The sequence below is a fragment of the Puma concolor genome, chromosome C1 (genome assembly GCF_028749965.1).
Source record: "Puma concolor isolate L17-30 chromosome C1, mPumCon1.1.hap2, whole genome shotgun sequence".
Classification (NCBI taxonomy): Eukaryota; Metazoa; Chordata; class Mammalia; order Carnivora; family Felidae; genus Puma; species Puma concolor.
In genome coordinates this window covers 181640124-181661163 of record NC_141674.1, presented here as the reverse complement: position 1 = coordinate 181661163, position 21040 = coordinate 181640124, and the positions used below count along the sequence as shown (strand labels likewise).

The 21040-nt window shown below is 41.2% G+C and overlaps 2 protein-coding genes across 2 annotated transcripts; both read right to left on the bottom strand.

The window, feature by feature from the left end:
* Positions 1–424: 424 nt before the first annotated feature.
* LOC147578601 (uncharacterized) lies at positions 425–19504 on the bottom strand. The gene is made up of 4 exons (XM_086715221.1): positions 19446–19504; positions 6853–7045; positions 5554–6328; positions 425–1334 (listed from the first exon to the last, which is right to left on the bottom strand). The coding sequence occupies exons 1-4, from the start codon at positions 19502–19504 to the stop codon at positions 1291–1293; spliced, it is 1071 nt and encodes a 356-aa protein (XP_086571347.1). The 3' UTR covers positions 425–1290.
* Positions 2955–5518, bottom strand: LOC147578602 (uncharacterized). Its single transcript, XM_086720222.1, is given in 2 exon segments — positions 2955–5158; positions 5452–5518. Coding segments are annotated over 2 exon segments (1332 nt in total). The 3' UTR covers positions 2955–3893.
* Positions 19505–21040: the final 1536 nt, after the last annotated feature.

Genomic DNA, 21040 nt, shown 5'->3' with positions numbered 1-21040 from the left:
GACTATGGTCTATTAGTGTTACTATAAAATTATACTCTTTTTCCCAAATATTTGCTACCTTTCTTTGTAATAGGTGAATTCGTACAGAGTGACATCAGTCTTGACCATGTGACTTGCTTTGTTCAAAGAATCTTAAGTCTACGTGCAATAGGCAATATTCAAGCATGAAATTTGATAGCCTTTTCATGGACCCAACATTACTATCTTCTATCACAATAGTGGCAATGGTGTATTTCAGAGGTTGTTTCTATAGCTTGGTTACTAAAATGAAGAAGATGTGAGCAGAAAAGTATTTGACTTGTATAACATGAAGATACAGATAAGCTTTTCTTGTAAACAACTAAGATATTTTATTTATTTATTTCCACTGCATACTGTAATGCCCCCGATTTCAAATCTGAGAGACCACCAAGGAGCCAATACAGATGCAAACGCACGAGGGTTTGTTTGCAAGCTCGAGCTTGGGCCCAAGTATGCCCGACACAGTGGAGCAGGGACTTGGACCCCTAGGTTAAAAGGCATAGCAGTTTTATAGGGACCAGTGGCCAATGAGATTGTAACACACACAGGAAATTTCATAGTCATGTCAGTCCAAACGCAGGTGGCCAATTGAATTACAATTTACCCTATAGTAACTGTTTTAACTAGCCTATCACTCTGGTCAGAATTGGCGTGCAAGTTTGGCAGGCAAAAGGCGGGGTTTAAGAATTGGTGTGCAAGTTTGGCGGACAAAAGGCAGGGTTTACATTCTTTGGCGGTTAGGGGTTCCGCATTCCTATATGAGCTGGTTTCCAGTAAGGGTGTGCTCAGCGGCTTGACTAGGGTGGGGGAGTGTCTTAAGCAATAAGTAGGTCATGTGGGGGTTATACATGAGATGGTGGGTGTAGCACAAAATGGAGTTAGTCTTGCTCTGCTTGTCCAGGGGCAGGGAATTTTTGTTAAATTCCTTGGGTCCCACGTTCCCCCCTTTTCCAGAGGATCCTATGCAGGACCCAATCATGGGTTAGGGCTTGGGGTGATGATTTGCCAGGTTAGATTAAATGGTTAGTGGGGGGTGCGGTTGGGGATACAGCACAAGTAATATTAGCAGGGTAAGTGGGAGCGATGCAGCCTTAGCTTTAAGGGATTGTCCTTGTTGGGCTGACTCTTCCATTCTGGAACAAAGTCCTTGAGGACTGCATGTGGATCAGCTGGCTGGACGTGGGTGTAGTGGACCCAGGGAATTATTCTGTCGACCTCGAGAGCGGTGGGCGTGGTCAGGATTACAATGTAGGGTCCTTTCCATTGAGGTTAGAATGTCTGCTGTTGGTGCCTCCGCACATACACCCAATTGCCTGGTGGATATCGATGGGGGTCAGGTCTCGTAGAGGGCCCTCACTTTGGCCACACCTGCTCATGGGCTCTTTGTAACATTTGGAGGGAGAAGAGAAGTTGTTGGTCATTGAAGTGAGCAAGCACTTTGGGTTTCAAGGCAGGCATGATAGGTGGGGGTATACCAAACGTGATTTTGTAGGGAGTCAGTCCCATCTTATATGGTGAGTTTCTCACCCTATATAGGGCAAAGGGGAGGAGAGTGACCCAGTCCCTGACAGTCTCCAAGGCTAATTTAATTTAGTTAAGGTCTCTTTTAATGTCCTATTCATCCTCTCTACCTGACCTGAGCTCTGGGGTCTGTGAGCACAATATAATTTCCAATCTGCCCCCCAGTATTTGTGCTACTCCCTGTGTTACCTTAGAAATGAACCCCAGTCCATTGTCGGATCCGATCCTGGCAGGAAATCCATACCTTGGCAGAATGTCCTCCAGCAGCTTTTTGGTCACGATTTGTGCGGTTTCGTGCTTGGTGGGGAATGCCTCCATCCACCCTGAAAAGGTATCTATGAAAACTAGCAGGTACTTGTACCCATACTTTCCAGGCTTTACCTCAGTGAAATCTACTTCCCAGTATGCTCCTGGGCGGTCTCCCCTGAGTCGGGTTCCTGGGTTAGACCCATGGGTGGTGGTGTTGGTTACCTGGCATGCATGGCAGCTTGCCACAATCTGCTGGATCTTTGCTCAAGAGTCTTTAATAATGATCTTAGCATGTTGTATGAGGTCTTCCATCTTTTTTGTTCCCATATGAGTACTCCGACGCATTTTGGATAAGACTCGTCGTCCTAGTTCCTCTGGCAGGATGATGCTGGAGTCTGTGGCCCTCCACCAGCCATGTAAGCGTTGGGTCATAGGCAAGCGTTTAATCTGTTGTAGGTCAGTGCCAGTATAGTTGCGGGTGTCCGGCAGGGTCGGTGCCCCCGGATCGGGTAGCGTGGTTGTTAAAACCTGGGTCACCGAAAGGGCTGCCTCCTTTGCTTTTGAGTCAGCTAGCCGGTTTCCCCTGGCTACTGGTGTGTTTGCTTTTTGGTGTCCTGGACAGTGGATGATAGCTAGTGCCTTGGGCAGCCAGAGGCCCTTAGGAGTTCAAGAATCTCTATTTTGTTTTTAATAGTCTTTCCCTCTGTTGTCAGAAGCCCTCTCTCTCTGTAAAGGGCTCCGTGGATATGAGTGGTGGCAAAGGCGTACCTGCTGTCGGTGTAAATGTTTATTCATTTACCTTCTTCCCATGGTTAGTGCCTTGTCCAGGGTGATCAGTTCTGCCCGTTGAGCCAATGTTCCGGCTGCCAATGGCTCTGCCCAGATGATCTCCGTCTCTGTGGTTACGGCTGCCCCCGCGTATCTGATTCCTTCTCAGAAAAAACCGCTACTGTCCGTATACCAGGTGGCGTCCGCGATCGGCAGTGGCCGGTCCCAGAGATCAGCCCTGATTCCGTGCACCTGTGCCAAAATCTTATGACAGTTATGCAGAGGGGGGTCCCAGTCTGGGTTAGGGAGTAGCGTTGCAGGATTCAGGGTTGTAGGTGGCTTGAATAAAATTCTGGTGGGGTTTAGCAGTAGGCTCTGATAATGTCTGAGCAGTAGGCTCAGACAAGCATTCCTGATCCAGCGGTCTGGGGGCTGTTTGAGTACCCCTTCAATAGCATGTGGGGTGGTAACATATAGTTCTTGCCCCATGGCTAGCTTGTCTGCATCCTTGACCATAGTGGCCACCGCGGCAATAATTTTTAAGCATGGGGGTCATCCAGCGGCCACCATGTCCAGCTTTTTAGAGAGATAAGCTATGGGTCTTTTCCAGGGACCTATGTACTGGACAAGGACCCCTTTTGCCACCCTGTCTTTCTCGTCTACATACAGGTAGAAGGGCTTGGTTAGGTCAGGCAACCCGAGAGCTGAGGCAGACAGCAAGGCCTGTTTAAGGTCATTAAAGGCCTTGTTCATGGCCTCTGTCCATTCAAAATTTTGTTGGTGCCTGGTGGCCTCATAGAGGGGTCTGGCCATCTTGGCAAAACCCGGAATCCATAATCAACAGAACCCTGCCGACCCCAGGAATTCACGTACCTGACAGACAGTTTGCGGCTGTGGGATCCTTAGGGCGGTTTCCTTCCGCGCATCCGTCAACCATCTTTGTCCATCCTTTAATTTGTACCCCAGGTAGCTCACCTCTGCTCTGCAGATTTGGGCCTTTTTGGCTGAGGCCTGGTATCCTAGAGCCGCTATGGTCTGGATTAAGTCCTTGGTGCCTGGCAGGCAAGTGTCCTGGTCCTCCTCCACCAGCAGGATATTATCTACATATTGCAATAAGGTCAAATGAGGGTGCTCAGAACGAACTCACCCGAGTCTTCGTGTAAGGCCTCGTCGAAGATGGTTGGTGAGTTTTTGAATCCTTCTGGTAGTCGAGTCCAGGTGAGTTGGCCATTGACGCCTTTCTCAGGGTCCGTCCATTCAAAGGCAAAAGGGTCTTGGCTCTTGGGTGCTAAAGGCAGGCTGAAAAAGGCACCTTTTAAATCTAATACTGTATATCAATTTTTGTCTGGAGGAAACGTAGAGAGGAGGGTGTATGGCTTTGGGACCGTGGGGTGCACATCCATTACTCGCCGGTTGACTTCCCTTAAGTCCTGGACTGGCCTGTGATTGTTAGAGTGCGGTTTTCGCACTGTCAGCAAGGGACTGTTCCATGACGATTGGCAGAGCCTTAATATGCCTGAGTCTAGTAGTCGCCGTATGTGGGGCGTGATTCCCATTTGCTCCGCGAGAGGCATGGGGTATTGGCGGACCCTGACAGGGTCTGCCCCCAGTTTTAGTTCTATGTATATAGCCAGTTGGTGTTGGGCCAGCTCAATTCCCCTAGTTTCTGCCCATGCCTGAGGAAATTCCTGTAGCCAACAGTCAATGTCAGTCATTGGGACTGGGGGCATCTGGTGGAGACGATATTCATCTTCCAAACTCAGGACAAGCACCTGAATCGGTTGCCCTTCTTTGTCTAGGATTTTTGCCCCTCTGGGGTAGAAGCAAATTTGTGCCCCCATCTTGGTGAGCAAATCCCGACCTAACAACGGGTAGGGACATTCAGGGATGACCATGAAGGAGTGGGATACCCGGCCCATGCTGAGGTCCACAGTTCTTCGGGTAGTCCATGAGTACTGTTTGGTCCCCGTGGCCCCTTGAACCCATGAGGTCTTGCTCGCCAATTTCCCCTGGGGTTGTAATAAGACCGAATGTTGTGCCCCAGTGTCCACTAGAAATTCAACTGGTTGCCCCTCCACTCTGAGAGTTACCCTGGGCTTGGGGAGGGGTACTGAACCCCAACTCCCCTAGTCGTCCAGGTCCTCCATCTCCAATATCTTGGCAGGGGTCTTAGATATTTTGTTAGGGCAGTCTTTCACCCAGTGGCCTTCTCTCTTGCAATAAGCACATTGGTTTTTGTTTAGTTTAGGGTGCTCCCATCAGGGACCAGGGCCATCCTCCTTACCTGTCCCTGAAGTCAGCTTCTTGAGGTGCCTCCGTTTTTCCTGTGGGTCATCCATGGTTGTAGCCAGTGGGATCTTAGCCAAATTTCGGGTCTGCCCATCTCTTAGTTTAGTCTGTTGCTCCTCTGGGCTTTCTCTATTATTGTAAACTCTTTCTGCTACTGTTATTAAGTCCTGCAGGCTCTTCTCTCCTAGCCTCTCCACTCTTTGTAATTTCCTTTTGATGTCTGGAGCAGCCTGATTAACAAAAGCCATGATAATTGCGGCTTTTGTTTCTGGGGCTTCTGGGTTCATAGGGGTGTACTGCCTAAAAGCCTCTGTGATTCTTAATTTTTAATTTTTTATTTATTTATTTATTTTTTCAACGTTTATTTATTTTTGGGACAGAGAGAGACAGACCATGAACAGGGGAGGGGCAGAGAGAGAGGGAGACACAGAATCGGAAACAGGCTCCAGGCTCCGAGCCATCAGCCCAGAGCCTGACGCGGGGCTCGAACTCACGGACCGCGAGATCGTGACCTGGCTGAAGCCGGACGCTTAACCGACTGCGCCACCCAGGCGCCCCAAAGCCTCTGTGATTCTAAGAAGGCTGCTGGACTCTCATCGTTACCTTGTCTTACATCATATACCTTGGCCAGATTAGTAGGCTTGCGCGCGGCAGCCTTGAGACCTGCCATTAGCGTCTGGCGGTAGACCCGGAGTCTCTCCTTACCTTCAGCCGAGTTGTAGTCCCAGGTAGGGCGGGATAAGGGGAAGGCAGCGCTTATGAGGTCTGGGTTTTGAGTCGGCTGTCTGTCCTCTCCCAGGACAGACTTCCGAGCTTCCACCTGTATTTGTTCTCTCTCTTCGGTGGTGAAGAGAACCTGCAAGAGCTGCTGACAGTCATCCCAAGTAGGCTGGTGGGTAAAGAGAACAGTATCTAAAAGCCCAATTAAATCTTTAGGGTTATCAGAGAATTTTGCATTTTGAGTTCTCCAATTATATAAATCACTGGTGGAGAACGGCCAATATAACATTGGTTGTTCTCCAGACTCATCAGCGTCTGGCCCCATGGCATGGAGGGGAAGGGCAGTGGAGTTGGCTGGCCCCATATTTGAGGGTGGGGCTGCCCGGTGGGTCTGTCCATGTGTCCCTGCTGCTGGCCCGCGCACAGGAATTCCTTCATCAGGGAGGGGTGGTGCCACTCCTGCAGCCCCTGGTGCTTCCAATGGAGAGGCGGAAGGGGGAGGGGGAGCCTGGTAGGGCAGCAGATGAATCAGGTCCTCCGGAGAAGAATCCTGCAAGACCAGATAAAGGGGCGTTTTGGCCTTTATTTCAGTCTCCTTCTCGGCTTTCCACAGGACTAGAATCTTGGTAGGTCCTGCTTTGGGGGGTAAGAATGGTTTTAGCCAAGAAGGGGGGTTTTCAATCATGTCCTGCCAGACCAGGATGTAGGGCACCTGGTCAGGGTGGCCGTCTGGTTTGTCCTTGAAGATTATGGCCTTGACCTGCAAAATAATAGGTAGGTGGAAAGTTCCTTCTCAGGGCCATCCCACATCAAAGGTTGGCCATTCTGACAGGCAGTAAGTCTGAAATTTCCCTTTTCTTATGTCTTTGTTCAAATTATGAGCCCTTTCCTTAACGTCCGAGAAGTGGGAGAGCATAAGAGACAGGGGGGTGGTTTGGGTCTGCCCCATTTCATTCCACACCAAGACACAAACAGTTATGAGGATTAACAAGGACACAATAACACAGACAAATGTTCCAGCACGGCCGCGGAGACAAAACAGAAAGTAAAACGAAGGGCTGGCTGTCCCTAATGGCAGCTGGCTCTCCTCACAGATGAGGACCTCGTCTTCCTGGGGGGGGGGGCAAGAGACGTCTCCCAAGACCCCTGGTCGACAGCTCGCCAGCGCGTCCACTTAAGCCAATGCCAACCCAAAGACAGTTTGGAATTCCTGCAGGTAGAGATACAGTATAGAGCTCTCAGAAAATATGCGTGTGAAAGGTAGAAGAAGTTGAGTGCACTCACCAGATGTGGGACCCTCTGGGTGGGGTCCTGGGGGTCTCTCGAATCCCGGACGAGCCCCCAAATGTAATGCCCCTGATTTCGAATCTGAGAGACCACCAAGGAGCCGATACCGAGGCAAATGCACGAGGGTTTATTTGCAAGCTCGAGCTTGGGCCCAAGGATACCCGACAAAGCGGAGCAGGGACTTGGACCCCTAGGTTAAGAGGCATAGCAGTTTTATAGGGACCAGTGGCCAATGAGATTGTAACACACACAAAGTTGCATAGTCATGTCAGGCCACACGCAGGTAGCCAATTGAATTACAATTTACCCTACAGTAACTGTTTGAACTAGCCTATCACTCTGGTCAGAATTGGCACGCAAGTTTGGCAGGCAAAAGGCAGGGTTTACATTCTTTGGCGGCTAGGGGTTCTGCATTCCTATATGAGCTGGTTTCCAGTAAGGGTGTGCTCAGCGGCTTGACTAGGGTGGGGGAGTGTCTTAAGCAGTAAGTAGGTCATATGGGGGTTATACATGAGATGGTGGGTGTAGCACAAAATGGAGTTAGTCTTGCTCTGCTTGTCCAGGGGTAGGGGATTTTTGTTAAATTCCTTGGGTCCCACACATACTATATCACAGGCTGACACAGAAATAGGTATACAGAGCTTTTCCAGCAAGGCAGCAATATATATTAATTTTAAGCACAAAAAGAAAATTTCCTAAGATCACAGTATCATAGACCATTTTATCAAGCCACAATTCTACTAAACTAGAAATATATAATAAAATATGCTTTAATATGTTTGAAAACTAAATATGCTATGTCAAGTAACTCTCGTTAAATAATAAATCACAATGGAAATTATACCACAGTTAGAATGAAACTATGAACAGTGAAACTATTATATTTTAAAAGTTATGTGATATGACCAAAGAAGGTTTATCAGCTTTAAAAAGATACAATAGGACTCAGTGAGTACAATGTAAGAAAGAAAAAAAAGTGTATTTATCATCTTATATTACCGGCCCATGTAATTTTCTCCTGATTGTGAATCAGGAATCACAGGTGCTCCTTTCTTTTTGCAAATCCAACATCTTAGGGTCCTTTGCTTCCAATAGCCAGTTGGGGAAAGTGGTGGGTGTGTGCAGTGAGAAAGGAAAATATACACAGAGACAAGGAAATGGCAGGGCAGAGGGAAGAGAAGAAGAGAAAGAGGAAGACAAAGGAAAGGCTATTCTCTTAACAGCTTCAAGCTGGAAACTGCCTATTACTTCTGCCTATCTTTCATTTACAAGAATTAATCTCCTGCCCCCCTCTAATGCTCAGGCTCTCAGAACTGTTGCGAAGTACATAGATCTTCACAGTCCACTAAGTCTCCTCTGTACCATTGTAAATAGGAAATGGCAGTCTCCGTGATTCCTTTATTTGTGAGGCCAAAAACAAAGAAGCCAGAGATTTCACACTCTTGGGAAGAAAGGAAGCAAAGAGGCCTTCAGGCTTTCTGCAAGTGGAATGATTTAGGGGTCTCAATGGAGTAAAAGGCTTAACAAACCACAGATAAGTCAGGATGGTTGTAGGAAGTTGGGTGTTTGGATTTGTGACTTCAGCAGTAGAATAGATCTAAAGTGTAGTTTCGTTTTAGTCAGGATCCTTGTTTGGATTAGGACAATATAAACAAAGTATCAAAGCTAACTTTCTGTAATGTATGCTAGTTGGAAGCAAATATGAGTAATGAGATTGGAATTCAACATCACAGAATTGTCCATGTTGTTCATTTTCTGGCATGTTTCGATAAAAACCAAAGGCCTGACGATCTGTACATCAATTGAGTTGACCACAATGATGATCTTGGGAGAATTTTTGCATTATAGTTTCTTGGATTTCTGTAACCTTCAAATCATTTTCAGGTGTATATTTGGTCAACTATCTAGTCATGCCCGTTTTGAATAGGATGGCTCATCTACTCTTGCAATCTACATTTTCTTTACATCTAAATTCAAACTGTTTGACTGAAAGAACTGTAGTGTCTGTATTGAGAATAATCCCAAAGCACTTTTCTCTAACATTGTCACCAGAGGGGAAAATCATTTCATATTACAAAAAAAAAAAAAAAAAAAAAAAAGATACTTCTGAACCACTAAAGCTGCTAATAATGAAATAAAGAGCTTAAAGGGGACAACTGAAACAAGAAAGAAAAAAAAAATCCCAGTCTCTATTGCCAAGAAGATTACATCCTAGAACTAGATCTAAAGGAAAAAACTTTTAAACAATTGCATTCTGACTTGATTTAAAAAATTTGGCTTAATTTTTGTTTTATTTTTTAAATAATGCTTAACTTTACACATAATTCCTTCAAATATTTGAAGGATATAGGTACATTCTTAATATTTGTCATATGATGCACAATGTTTTACTCCATTGTCACAGTCATTTGGTATATATGTATTTTTGATATATATATTTTTAGCTTTCTGGAAACTCTAGTAATCTACCTTTCTGTAAGAAAATGTGTTGAATGTTAAGGGCATTAGTCAAACTGGTCAGAAAATCTAGTCATAGGAATTATTTAAACATCCTTAGACTATGAAATGGCACCCAATAGGAGGTGAGAGACACAATTTTAAGCATAATAGTTAGGAAGCTGAGGTTATTTCACATTTCCTATTTTATTTTATTTTTTGTTACATTTTATTTTATTTTATTTTATTTTATTTTATTTTATTTTATTTTATTTTATTTTATTTATGTTAAAATGAGAGAAAAGGGGTAAGATGTTAAAATTGGGGGAAGGTAACCATGGGTACAGCTATGAGGAATTAGCGGTAATAGAGGCTGAGAAAATGAAACAAGAGTTTATAGTTTTTGAAACAGGACTATGAAAGATTATTGTCAAGGGTTCAAAATATTTAAGACTTGACAGGAAAAGTCTTAATTTTAGAGCAGAGAACACAAAAAGGATGAGAATGGTGAAATTCTTTCATCATATATATAATCTCATTTAGTTTTGATAACAGAGTCTAGTGTATCTGTAGTTAAGAGCACAACTGCCAGAAGTAGACGTCTTCACTACACATTTTGATTCTGACATTTAAGAAGTGCATGCAGGGGCGCCTGGGTGGCGCAGTCGGTTAAGCGTCCGACTTCAGCCGGGTCACGATCTCACGGTCCGTGGGTTCGAGCCCCGCGTCGGGCTCTGGGCTGATGGCCCAGAGCCTGGAACCTGTTTCCGATTCTGTGTCTCCCTCTCTCTCTGCCCCTCCCCCGTTCATACTCTGTCTCGCTCTGTCCCAAAAATAAATAAAAAACGTGGAAAAAGAATTTTTTTAAAAAAGTGCATGCATGTCCAAAGTGTATGACTTATATAATTTAATTTTCTCTGCCTCAATATCTTCATCCATAAAATGGGGATGACAATAATATCTATATCAAAAGAAATTTTAATACTAAACACACTTTTTTTTAAGTTGATTTGAGAGATACAGAAAGAAAGGGAACTTAAGCTGGGAAGGGCAGAGAGAGAGAGAGAGAGAGAGAGAGAGAATTCCAAGCAGGTTCCACATGATGTGAGTGCCCAGCTGGAGCCAGGACTCAATCTCGTAACTGTGAGATCATGACCTGAGCTGAAACCAACAGTCCAAAGCTCAACCGGCTGAGCCACCCAGGTGTCCATAAATGCACTTTTAAGCATCATATCGTGTGATTATTAGCTATTAACATAACATCCTTATGCAATATAATAGCATTATCCTCAATTTATAAATAGACTCCACAGTGAATTAGTCTTTATTTTTTTTTTTATTTTTTTATGTTTGTTTATTTTTGAGAGAGAGAGAGAGAGAGAGAGAGAGTGTGGGTGGGAGGAGCAGAAGGAGAGGGAGACACAGAAATCTGAAGCAGGCTCCAGGCTCTGAGCTCTCAGCCCAGAGCCCTATGCAGGGCTTGAACTTAAGAACTGCAAGGTCACGACCTGAGGGGAAGTCAGATCCTCAACCTACTGAGCCACAAGGCACCGAGATTAGTCTTTAAAATGAAATCTAAACTACTTACTAGGACTAGAACTTTCAAAACTCTGCGTATGTTTTCAACCTCTCTTTCCGTTACCCTCTTCGTTGCGATTTTCTAATCAACTAACTTTTTGTGTTCTTCACAGAGGCTAGCTTCTCCTGCCCTGGTTCCTCCGACCAGAATGCTTTCTCACCAGCTCTTCTGATATTTTCCTTCTTCTCACCCACCAGTGCTCAGTTCATGCTGAACCCTCTGTTCCAAGTAGTCTCCACTTATCTCTTCAGTACCAAGCCCTTGCTCCTCAACACGACCCCAGAGCCCCTCCATACCAGCATTGCTTGAGTCTTACTAGAAGAAAAAGCAAAGCAGGACCTGTGTCATGGTCCCTAAGCCAACCCTTCAATATTATCAGATCGTAATCTGTGAAATGCTGGAGAAAACTGGTTCCAACATTTAAAATGTTTCAAAGCTGCCGTTTGTCTCTCTACTATTCATCATTTTTTCTGTAGTCTTTAACTTAAATGTAGTGAGATTTCACATATATATCTCTTATACATCTTATTTTGCATAAAATGAGATAAAATATCTTAGGTTTGTAAATGATAAATTTTTAATACTTAGTAGTACAAAGAAGGTAGAAAATTCTGTTGTAAATGACAACAGAATTCTGTTGCATAAAAGAGCAAGAATTATAATCAATGCTTTAGTATAAGAAATATTTTGCCTCAGTCCATACAAATCCACCTGGCATCTTGAAAATAACGTAAATTGCATTGTCCCAAATGAGACTGAAATTATTTTTACACATCTCTACTCATCTAACTAAAACCATAATCCACCTGAAAAAGTCCTTATCTTTTCCAGCACTTTATTTTGTTGGGATTAATTAGAATACCAGATACAGACATGAGCAACTCACTTTCAGTCTTATTCAAAGCAATCATTAGGGTCAATTTAGAGAGGAAAGACATATCCATATTTCTGTAAATATAAAAACAATAAAATAACTTTCCTAAGCTTAATAAAGAAAAGGTATTCTAATGACAAAATACAATAAGACTTATATGGTAGAATTACATTATATATGTATTCAACTTGACTATATTTAATATTCTTGATCATCCATATTGGGACTTACAAAAAAAAAGACAAAACAAAGTGGGATTTTTTCAAAGATACAAAATAACAGATTAAATAGACTGGGCAATTCTTATTATCAATCTGCTTACTGAACTTATACCCAACAGTGAGCTTGAAATAATTAGATTTACCTGTTCCCTTAGGTTCAGAACCCCCTGGCCCAGAATTAGATAGATCTCTCCTAATGCTGAATGTGATTCTAGATATTTAAGGGAGCTTTTAAATTTAATATAGAGCCCCCCAGTGTAAGTCAACTGCTTCAGCTGTTACAAAACAAAAGAGTTATTTCTTTCAAATGCTAGAGAAAAACTTTGGTGAGTTATAGCCAAGCATATGAGAAAAAAAAGGAGTGTAGGTCTTCAACATGGCAACTTTCTAAAGAACTTTGAAGGGTAATTTGAGTTTAAGTGATTTCTACCTTGGTTTTTAGATTAGGATTGCCAAAGACAATTTTGCTTCTGTATGATTGTCAAGAGAAATTTTGGCTTTAGGTCCTGACTCTTCCAAAATAATCAGCTCCACAACAGTTAGAAAGAAGAGCAATTTTATTCACTTTTGGCAACCATCATCATTATATTTCATTTTAATGAATATTTGCTAAACAAGTTTACAGGGTAGGTGCTGTAATTCTGCTCAGAACTCTGAGATGTTGAAAGAAAATTAAAGCACATTTCATTTCACTTTATTACCTTCATTTGTTTGTTTTACTTGAGCCTATATATCTGGTGAAATTTTTACAGTCATGCTATATTACCTTCCTTTCTTTTATATTCCACTTTCCATAATATTTGACTTTGCTCATTGCCCAAACCTTTTCCCTTATTCTTTCATGTGTTTATATTTCACATTTTTGTATGTCCACATCCTCTAAGGAAAACTTAAACAACATATTTCAAATGTATTTAGTTCAGTATTTAGTTCACAGCTCTGCTAACACAATCTTCTGTAGCATGTGCAATTCTTAGAATAAGGTTCACCTTGGCTATTTGCCATTATCATTATTTCTGTATGAAATTGATTAGTGATATATTTATAGCCCTTATGATATTTTAGCATTACTACATAAATATATTCTAAAGCTACCATGATTATTAAAAAGGGGAGGTGTTCCCTCAAGCCCCCAGAGGATCAGGTTGATCTGTGGGTCATACAGATTTGAACGAACTAGAAATGTGTGACATTGCTAAAATTAGTATCTACTTTACTACTTCTTATAGTAGTTTTCATTTTGGCATGTTCAGGAATATCAATGATATCAATATAATGATAAAATACTTTAGCAACTTGACACTTACTATACTATGTTGTCATATTTATAGAATATATACATATATATGTATATATCTATATATATGAAAGCAGCATGTGATATCAAATAGTTGATAGTGTATTCTTTTATTAAGCACACTTTCTATGGTAGGAAACATTCAGATAAGAAATATAGTTTTATATAATAAACAAGAAAACATGGGGTGCCTGGGTGGCTCAGTTGGTTGGGCAACTGACTGGAGCTCAGGTCATGATCTCGCATTTCGTGAGTTCAGGCCCTGCATTGGGCTCTGTGCTGACAGCTCAGAGCCTGAAGCCTGTTTTGGTCTGGGTCACCCTCTTCCTCTGCCCCTCCTCCACTCACACTCTGTCTCTTTTTCTCTCAAAAACAAAGAAATATTAAAAAAGAATGAAAAAGAATATAAACAACCTTGCATTTTCAGCAGAGTATTAAATTGTGCCATCACAATTTAAATACATACTTTTATTTACTGTATTCATTACTCTAATGGCTAAAAACGTTAATAAAAGCAAATACACTTTTGTCTCCATTATATTTTATCCCTTATTATCTATAAAATGAAAAGGATACCTCATTATAAAATTAAACTCTTAATGTTAATAATTTTAAATGAATGCAATTTACCATATGATGAACAATTCATAAAAATGACAACGTTTTAAAGTGAAATGGCATACATTTTTTCTTTACTTAAAGCAATTAGAGGGATGCCTGGGTGGCTCAGTCGGTTAAGTGTCCAACTTCAGCTTAGGTCATGATCTCATGGTTTGTGGGTTCGAGTCCTGCATTGGGCTCTGTGCTGATAGCTTGGAGCATGGAACCTGCCTCAGATTCTGTGTCTCTTTCTCTCTCTGCCTCTCCCCTGCTCATACTCTCTCTCTCTCTCTCTCTCTCTCAAAAATAAATAAACATTAAAAAAAATTAGAATCTGTTTTTACCAAACTCTCAACATTCAGGTGGAGGCAAATATTTGATGAGGCAAATAATTGATGATGCTAAGGATTTAATGCTTTGTGAACAGAGTTTTTCGTTCTAAAGGGTTTAATTACTCTGGGTGGTAAATTACGTTACCTCTGTAAATAATGCGGAGTTGAAAGCTTCAGGAATAGGCTGTCCTTATGCCTTAGACATAGAATGATAGTAATGATATAACCTGGAGATGCTTTAAGGCTATTTTTGTCGATTCCACTTGAAGATTGGCCCCTTACTTCTGGCATGCATTTCAACATTCTACCATGTCCTACAATTTTCTGGTGCTCATTTGTCACGCTGACAGAAACCAGTTTAAAATTTAAATCCATGTCCCTCCTGAATCCCGTAAAAGAGTTTGTAGGCCGAAGCTTGTGCAGTGACTGATGATGCTTCTGTCAGGTGCCAGAAGATCCAGCAGAATCGCTCAACAAGTTTCTTAACAAGATAAACAATAAGGAAGATCACAGAAAAACAAATGACTTATCATGAGGTTGCTTCCCTGGCATTCTTCATATTAGTCCCCTAAAGTCATTTCCCCAAATAAACCACTTCAAAAGTGGGAAGTATTCCTACTTGTATATTGATATTTAATTCTCTCCTAGCTTATTCAGCTTATCATTTGTAGAGAAAGAGCACACGATTGAAATATATGGTAAAAGATTCCTTAAAAATATACCTTGATTTAATCAAGCACTTTTTGTATCTCAAGGATATAGGTTGGTCTGATCGTGCACTAATTCTACTATGAGTTTATACATCATTATGACACAGTTCTCTTTGCCGATTTCCAACATCAAGACTATGTCCTTTAAAATGCTTTTCCTTTATGGGGCGCCTGGGTGGCGCAGTCGGTTAAGCATCCGACTTCAGCCAAGTCACGATCTCACGGTCCGTGAGTTCGAGCCCCGCGTCGGGCTCTGGGCTGATGGCTCGGAGCCTGGAGCTTGTTTCCGATTCTGTGTCTCCCTCTCTCTCTGCCCCTCCCCCGTTCATGCTCTGTCTCTCTCTGTCCCAAAAAATAAATAAACGTTGAAAAAAAAATTAAAAAAAATAAATAAAATGCCTTTCCTTTAAACTAGCATCTATCAAAATCTGAGCCATGGAAGTTTATGGTTGCATATTTTCATCTCAATACAAGCCATACTAAATGGGCGTTATCCTGAGAGAATTTTTTTTTCCCAACTGCGTATTTAAATCTACCAAAAAAAGCCACAAAAGTAGATCATTAAGACAGAGGTATATGAGTGATTTTACCTGGATACATGGAGTTATTGTGTTCACCCCTTCCACTTATGGCAGAATATGTGCGTGCCCAGGTTAAGTCATGTGTAACATGAATTTTATCTTGGATAAGTGGTCTGTAGTTTGAAAATATGGTAATTTGTTTATTTTATCTGCTTAGCCGTTGCATTACTCTCTTTGAAAAATTAAATTCACTACATATCACTTATGTGTTCACCTTTGTTACATTTGTTTATTCAGTAAAATAGAGCAGCTAGACAAGAAATTAAGGGCTGTGTTCCTGAGTAAAGCTATAGACATAACACCCAGATATGCACCACAGCTTACCTTAACGTACCAGGAGAGTTCTAATGATAGGCTGATGTATTGACCTAAGTAAATTGCTTTAATTTTTGCAAAACAAATCAGATACTATCTAATTAGATAATTAGTTTTGTGTATTTTTGTTCTTGAATTATAACCACTTATTAGTCATATCAGTTTAGATCATTTGAAAACTTTTTAAAAGTTCTAGTGCTGATAATTCACATGAAATAGTATCAAAAGGAGGTAAAATCTAGCAAGATCTTTGTTGTCATCATGTTGTAACCCATGTGTTACAGAAAACAAAAAAACAGAGAATGATTACTGAAAACATCTTTGGGAATAGTACTTAAAAAGAACAATTGGTTGTTAATGAATATTAGAAGCACATTTTCTATTCATTCATAAAATACATTAATATTGCACAGCAAAAGAGAAATCATTAGAAGTACAATTCTGTTGATTCACCTTCACTTGAATACACAACAAAGTCACAGAGGTAGGAAACACCCATAATGTAATATCCCTAATGAAGTGAAATGGAATTGTGTGCAGCTTAGTTTCTAAACAGAAAGAGATATCCACTCACAACATATTACGAAGATTTCAGAGGACAAAATGTTCTAAGGTTTTGATATCACCTGTGACAGTTAATGTTCCTGAAAATAATGACACGGCTAGAAATGTGTAGACTTCATAAAAAGAGCACGTCATGCTTGTCCATGAGACTAAGTTTCCACCAGAAACAATAGCTTCATTAAGTGGATAAGACCAGGGGTAAACTAGCTGTTCTAATGGAAATAACATAAATATAATTGTATTTGCCATACCGATGATCAATAGAGCCCAGTATTCTGGTAGTGACACTCTGGACTATTAAGCCTTTCTACTTGGCTAATCTAGCATTTCATACATAAAATTTATAAAAGCTCTCTATTCCCACCAGATCTAACATTCTCTTTTGTCTCTAATTATAACCAAAGACATTTTCATTTTCCTGACCACTTATGTGTGGTGATTTTGAATTTTCACTCTACCCATACTTCCAAATTCAGGTATCAGTTCTTTCCTTTGAATGTCTCCTACTTTAAATGCCTCCTTGTGGGGCGCCTGGGTGGCGCAGTTGGTTAAGCGTCCGACTTCAGCCAGGTCACGATCTCGCGTTCCGTGAGTTCGAGCCCCGCGTCAGGCTCTGGGCTGATGGCTCGGAGCCTGGAGCCTGTTTCTGATTCTGTGTCTCCCTCTCTCTCTGCCCCTCCCCCGTTCATGCTCTGTCTCTCTCTGTCCCCAAAATAAATAAACGTTGGAAAAAAAAATGTTTAAAAAAAAAATAAATGCCTCCTTGTCATTACTTTCATTGCTGCTCTTGTTCATGAATACATCATCTTATACCTGGATTGCTGTAGAGATTTTCTAATGTATTTTCCCGGTCTCCCGTTTCTCCACATTTATATTTCAAACTAAATACTACTGAAATAATCATCATAACACTATGGACAGACTCCTGCTGAAAAATATTGATGGTCTCCCTTAATGAGAGAATAGGTTTTAAACACCTTGACCAGCATTTAAGGATCTCCATATCAGAACTTGTGCAGGCTGTGTAATGCACAAATATTGTTCTTTAGTAATAAGAACCATGGGTTAAAAATATTTAACATTACTGAAAAAAATTATCCTAGGTATCCAGGATGACAGGAGGAAAGAGAATGCTATAAATTTAGGAGCACTAGTTAGGAAGAAGGGAGTGATCTCTTGGACTTTAGATCCCATGATTACTAAATATCTATGGAAGCACTCTATGTTGGTGTTTGGAAACAATGCTCCATGAATAATTTTATATGTCCACCCGGTCAGAGCTTTCAGAACAAATAACACTGGTATTGGATTTAAAGAGGATTAGATGGTAAACATGACTTCGAGGTTAGACGTTGTACTGCTCCAAGGGAATGTAAAATAGCCTTTCTGCTGGATCCATTTGCTTAGCTTCTAAGTACAATAAATTCTGAATCATTTCTTTACATTTCAGACTAGAGAAAGAGATCTAGAGATCCTCTCTCTAGTGCCCCCATCAATCCGCAGAGAAGATTTGTCTGTATTCCAGAACAAAGGTCTTTTTTCTTCTATCTGCAGAGGGAGAGTGGTCAGATGTACCAGCTGCCCTACACAAGCTCCAGGTTTCATAATTCCATCTGCTCTGGTGCAACCACTGCATGTAGTGACATTCTGCTCTCATTGCATTGCCCTGTGGGGGGTTGGGGTACGGGGAATCAGAGCTGCTCAGATTGCTCTGTGAATAAATAAAAAGTCTGTTTTCTGATCCAGAAATACAGCGTTTCTGTTCATATACATAGATAGATGTTGGTATGAATGATAATACACAGATTATTATAGAGATAGACATACATGTACTCTGTATTTGTGTACATATATAAATACATATCATATATTAATACATATATGTTTATATGCACATATATGTATACATATATATGTATATTGCGTAGATGCATATATATGTGTGTATACATATGTATATACAGGATTGTCCTTTCTGAGAGTAGAGCTCGCCTATGAAAACTTCTGGAAGCTGAAATAGGTTAAGTGAAGAAACAATTATCATTCATTCATATAAATTTGTTTTTCAAACATTTCCAGACCCCCAAAACAACTTCTTTTAGGCTTTTCTGAAAACGTAGGGCGCATCTTGCTAAGGATGCACAAAATAAATGAGATAAAGTTGATGTTCACACACACAGTTGAAACGTTATGGTGGCTTGGGATACTGAGATGCTGCGTGTCATTCCTGCAAAAGGAGCTTGGCTGGGGGGAGGCGGGGGAGAGGGGGCAGGGGCACTGTCACTGCTAGCAGTGAGTACTGACTCTATAATGGTTTGTGGCAAAACAAATGCTGAATGCTATTTTTGCTTTTTACCCCTTTCCTGTAAAAGTGAAAAAAATCCTTTTTGCTTTTTTTTTTTAGTTAGCAAAAACACATATGAATGTAGATCTTTCATAAAAACATGTGTTCTAATGTGCACTTTTGAAAAGTGGGGTATACCTGCATGAGAGTGTGTGTGTGTGTGTGTGTGTGCGTGTGTGTGTGTGTGTGTGTGCATTGTGTATGTGTGTGTAAAACTGCAGCGGGCTATCATATTAACAGTGTAATACCTAAAATCCTGTATAGTTTCAGACCTGCCTGTTAGTAGGTAATCTAGTCAGTAACCTAATCTAGCCAATAATCTAGTCAGATTAGTTGTCACCGTAAAGAAGGTTGGACTAGGATTCTGAAATAGGATTTTTGAAGCAATGATCTATTTCATAAATAAAACGATGCAGCTTAAGTAAGGATCATGTGGCTTCAGTATTAATGATTTTAAGCTACTGAGAAAGCCTGAGGAAAGAAAACAAACGCAGGCCCTGAAATGTAGAAAGAATACCATATTGCCAACTGGAAGAAGCAGGGAAATAAATGTGAGTTTTTGACCCATAACAATAGGAAAATACCCATTATCTGGCACGAATTAATGCCCTCTGGCTATTGGAGTTGCTAATTTTGAAAACCATGAGATTTCAAATTGTGCTGAGATGGTTGGGATTAAGGTTGAGAGTGCTTTAAAAGAAATTGAATTTTTCACAGTTATGTTTGTATACTCATACCTCCCATAGCTGTTTTCTGGTCTCTGTGCCACTTCTGAAGGTGGTGGTTTATACCCCATTTATGGTGACTAAATGAGCGGAGTGAAATAAATGTTAGAAGAGGGAGGGCAGAGGGCAAGCCAAAGACTTTTAAGTGTCCTTGTTCCAAAGAAAGTGGGTAATCTACGTTCTTATGCCAATTCTAAAACATAATACTCCTGTATTTTAAGTGGTAGTTCTGCTGAATGGTACATCCATGCTTCCTATTGTGGTTCTGTTCTCGACGTTAGTAAACACAAAATTAGATACTTTATTAGAACCATAGAGAGAAAGCACTTGAGGAGTGGATGTAACAAAGGGAGCAACGGACGAGATATGAGCAGTGGATGTCATTTGCCCTGATATTTTAAACGTAACGACACTGTATAAAGATTTAGTCCCCATTATGTTCTGGAACAGAATTTTGCAGGATCCCTTTGGCTAACCTTGGAGAAGATGTAAGTATCGCTGATAGAAAATTGAACAGTGTCGTCCACCTTTTACAGGTGGCTGGATAGCCTGAACCACTGGCAGCCTGAGCGCGTTTGGAGAAAATTGTGTGACACCACATATGGCTTTCATGTACCTAACGGGGAAAATGAAATAATTTAAGATGAACATGAACTGAATAACCTCCGCATGCCACTTCCAGCAACCATCCACGTTCGCTCACCGCATATACCATGGCTGCAAACCTGCTGTGTATACTCTTTACTCCATGCTGCCCCAGGCATCTTTAAGAGAACTGCATGATCAGCAAATTCAGGATCCCTAAATGTGCATAATTAATATCAGTGGAGGTTAATTATAGCTACCCGTAAAGCTTCATTACAATCTAGCAGAGAATAAAACCAATCCGAACATTTTAATTATAATATAAATTATAATTATCTAGTCAGAGTGGTAGTCACTGTAAACAGGGTTAGACTACTCTTCTGAAACAGGATTTTTGAAACAATCATCTGTTTCATAAATAAAACAGTGCAGCTTAAGCAAGGATCCTGCAGCTTCAATATTAATGATTTTAGCTGCAACTCTAGCTACTATTCTCAATATCATGGAAAATAGGTAAAAAGGAAAGTATACGCCTTGTCATGTCTTATGGACGTTGGTAGACAAATCTAAATTGATCTTAATCTTTGTTTTTTAACATGCTAATAGAAGTAGTCCAGGGGCGCCTGGGTGGCTCAGTGGGTTAAGCGTCTGACTTTGGCTCAGGTCATGATCTCACAGTTCATGCGTTCAAGTCCCACGTCGGGCTCTGTGCTATCAGCACAGAACCTGGAGCCTGCTTCGGATTCTGTGTCTCCTTCTATCTCTGCCCCTCCCCCACTTGTGCTCTGTCTCTCTCTCTCTCAAAAATAAACATTAACAAAATTAAAAAAAAAGTAATCCATACATGCCCCTTTATATATTTATTTGCTTTTAACACCAAAGGAACTCTCACAAACATGCAATAATTAGAATATTATCTATAAAACACACCAATCTATGTGCCCCTCAAAGGGCAGACTTTGTAAATATTTCAGATCGTTGTTAAATGTTCAACTGAAAAAGGATGAGCACTAAGATTTAAT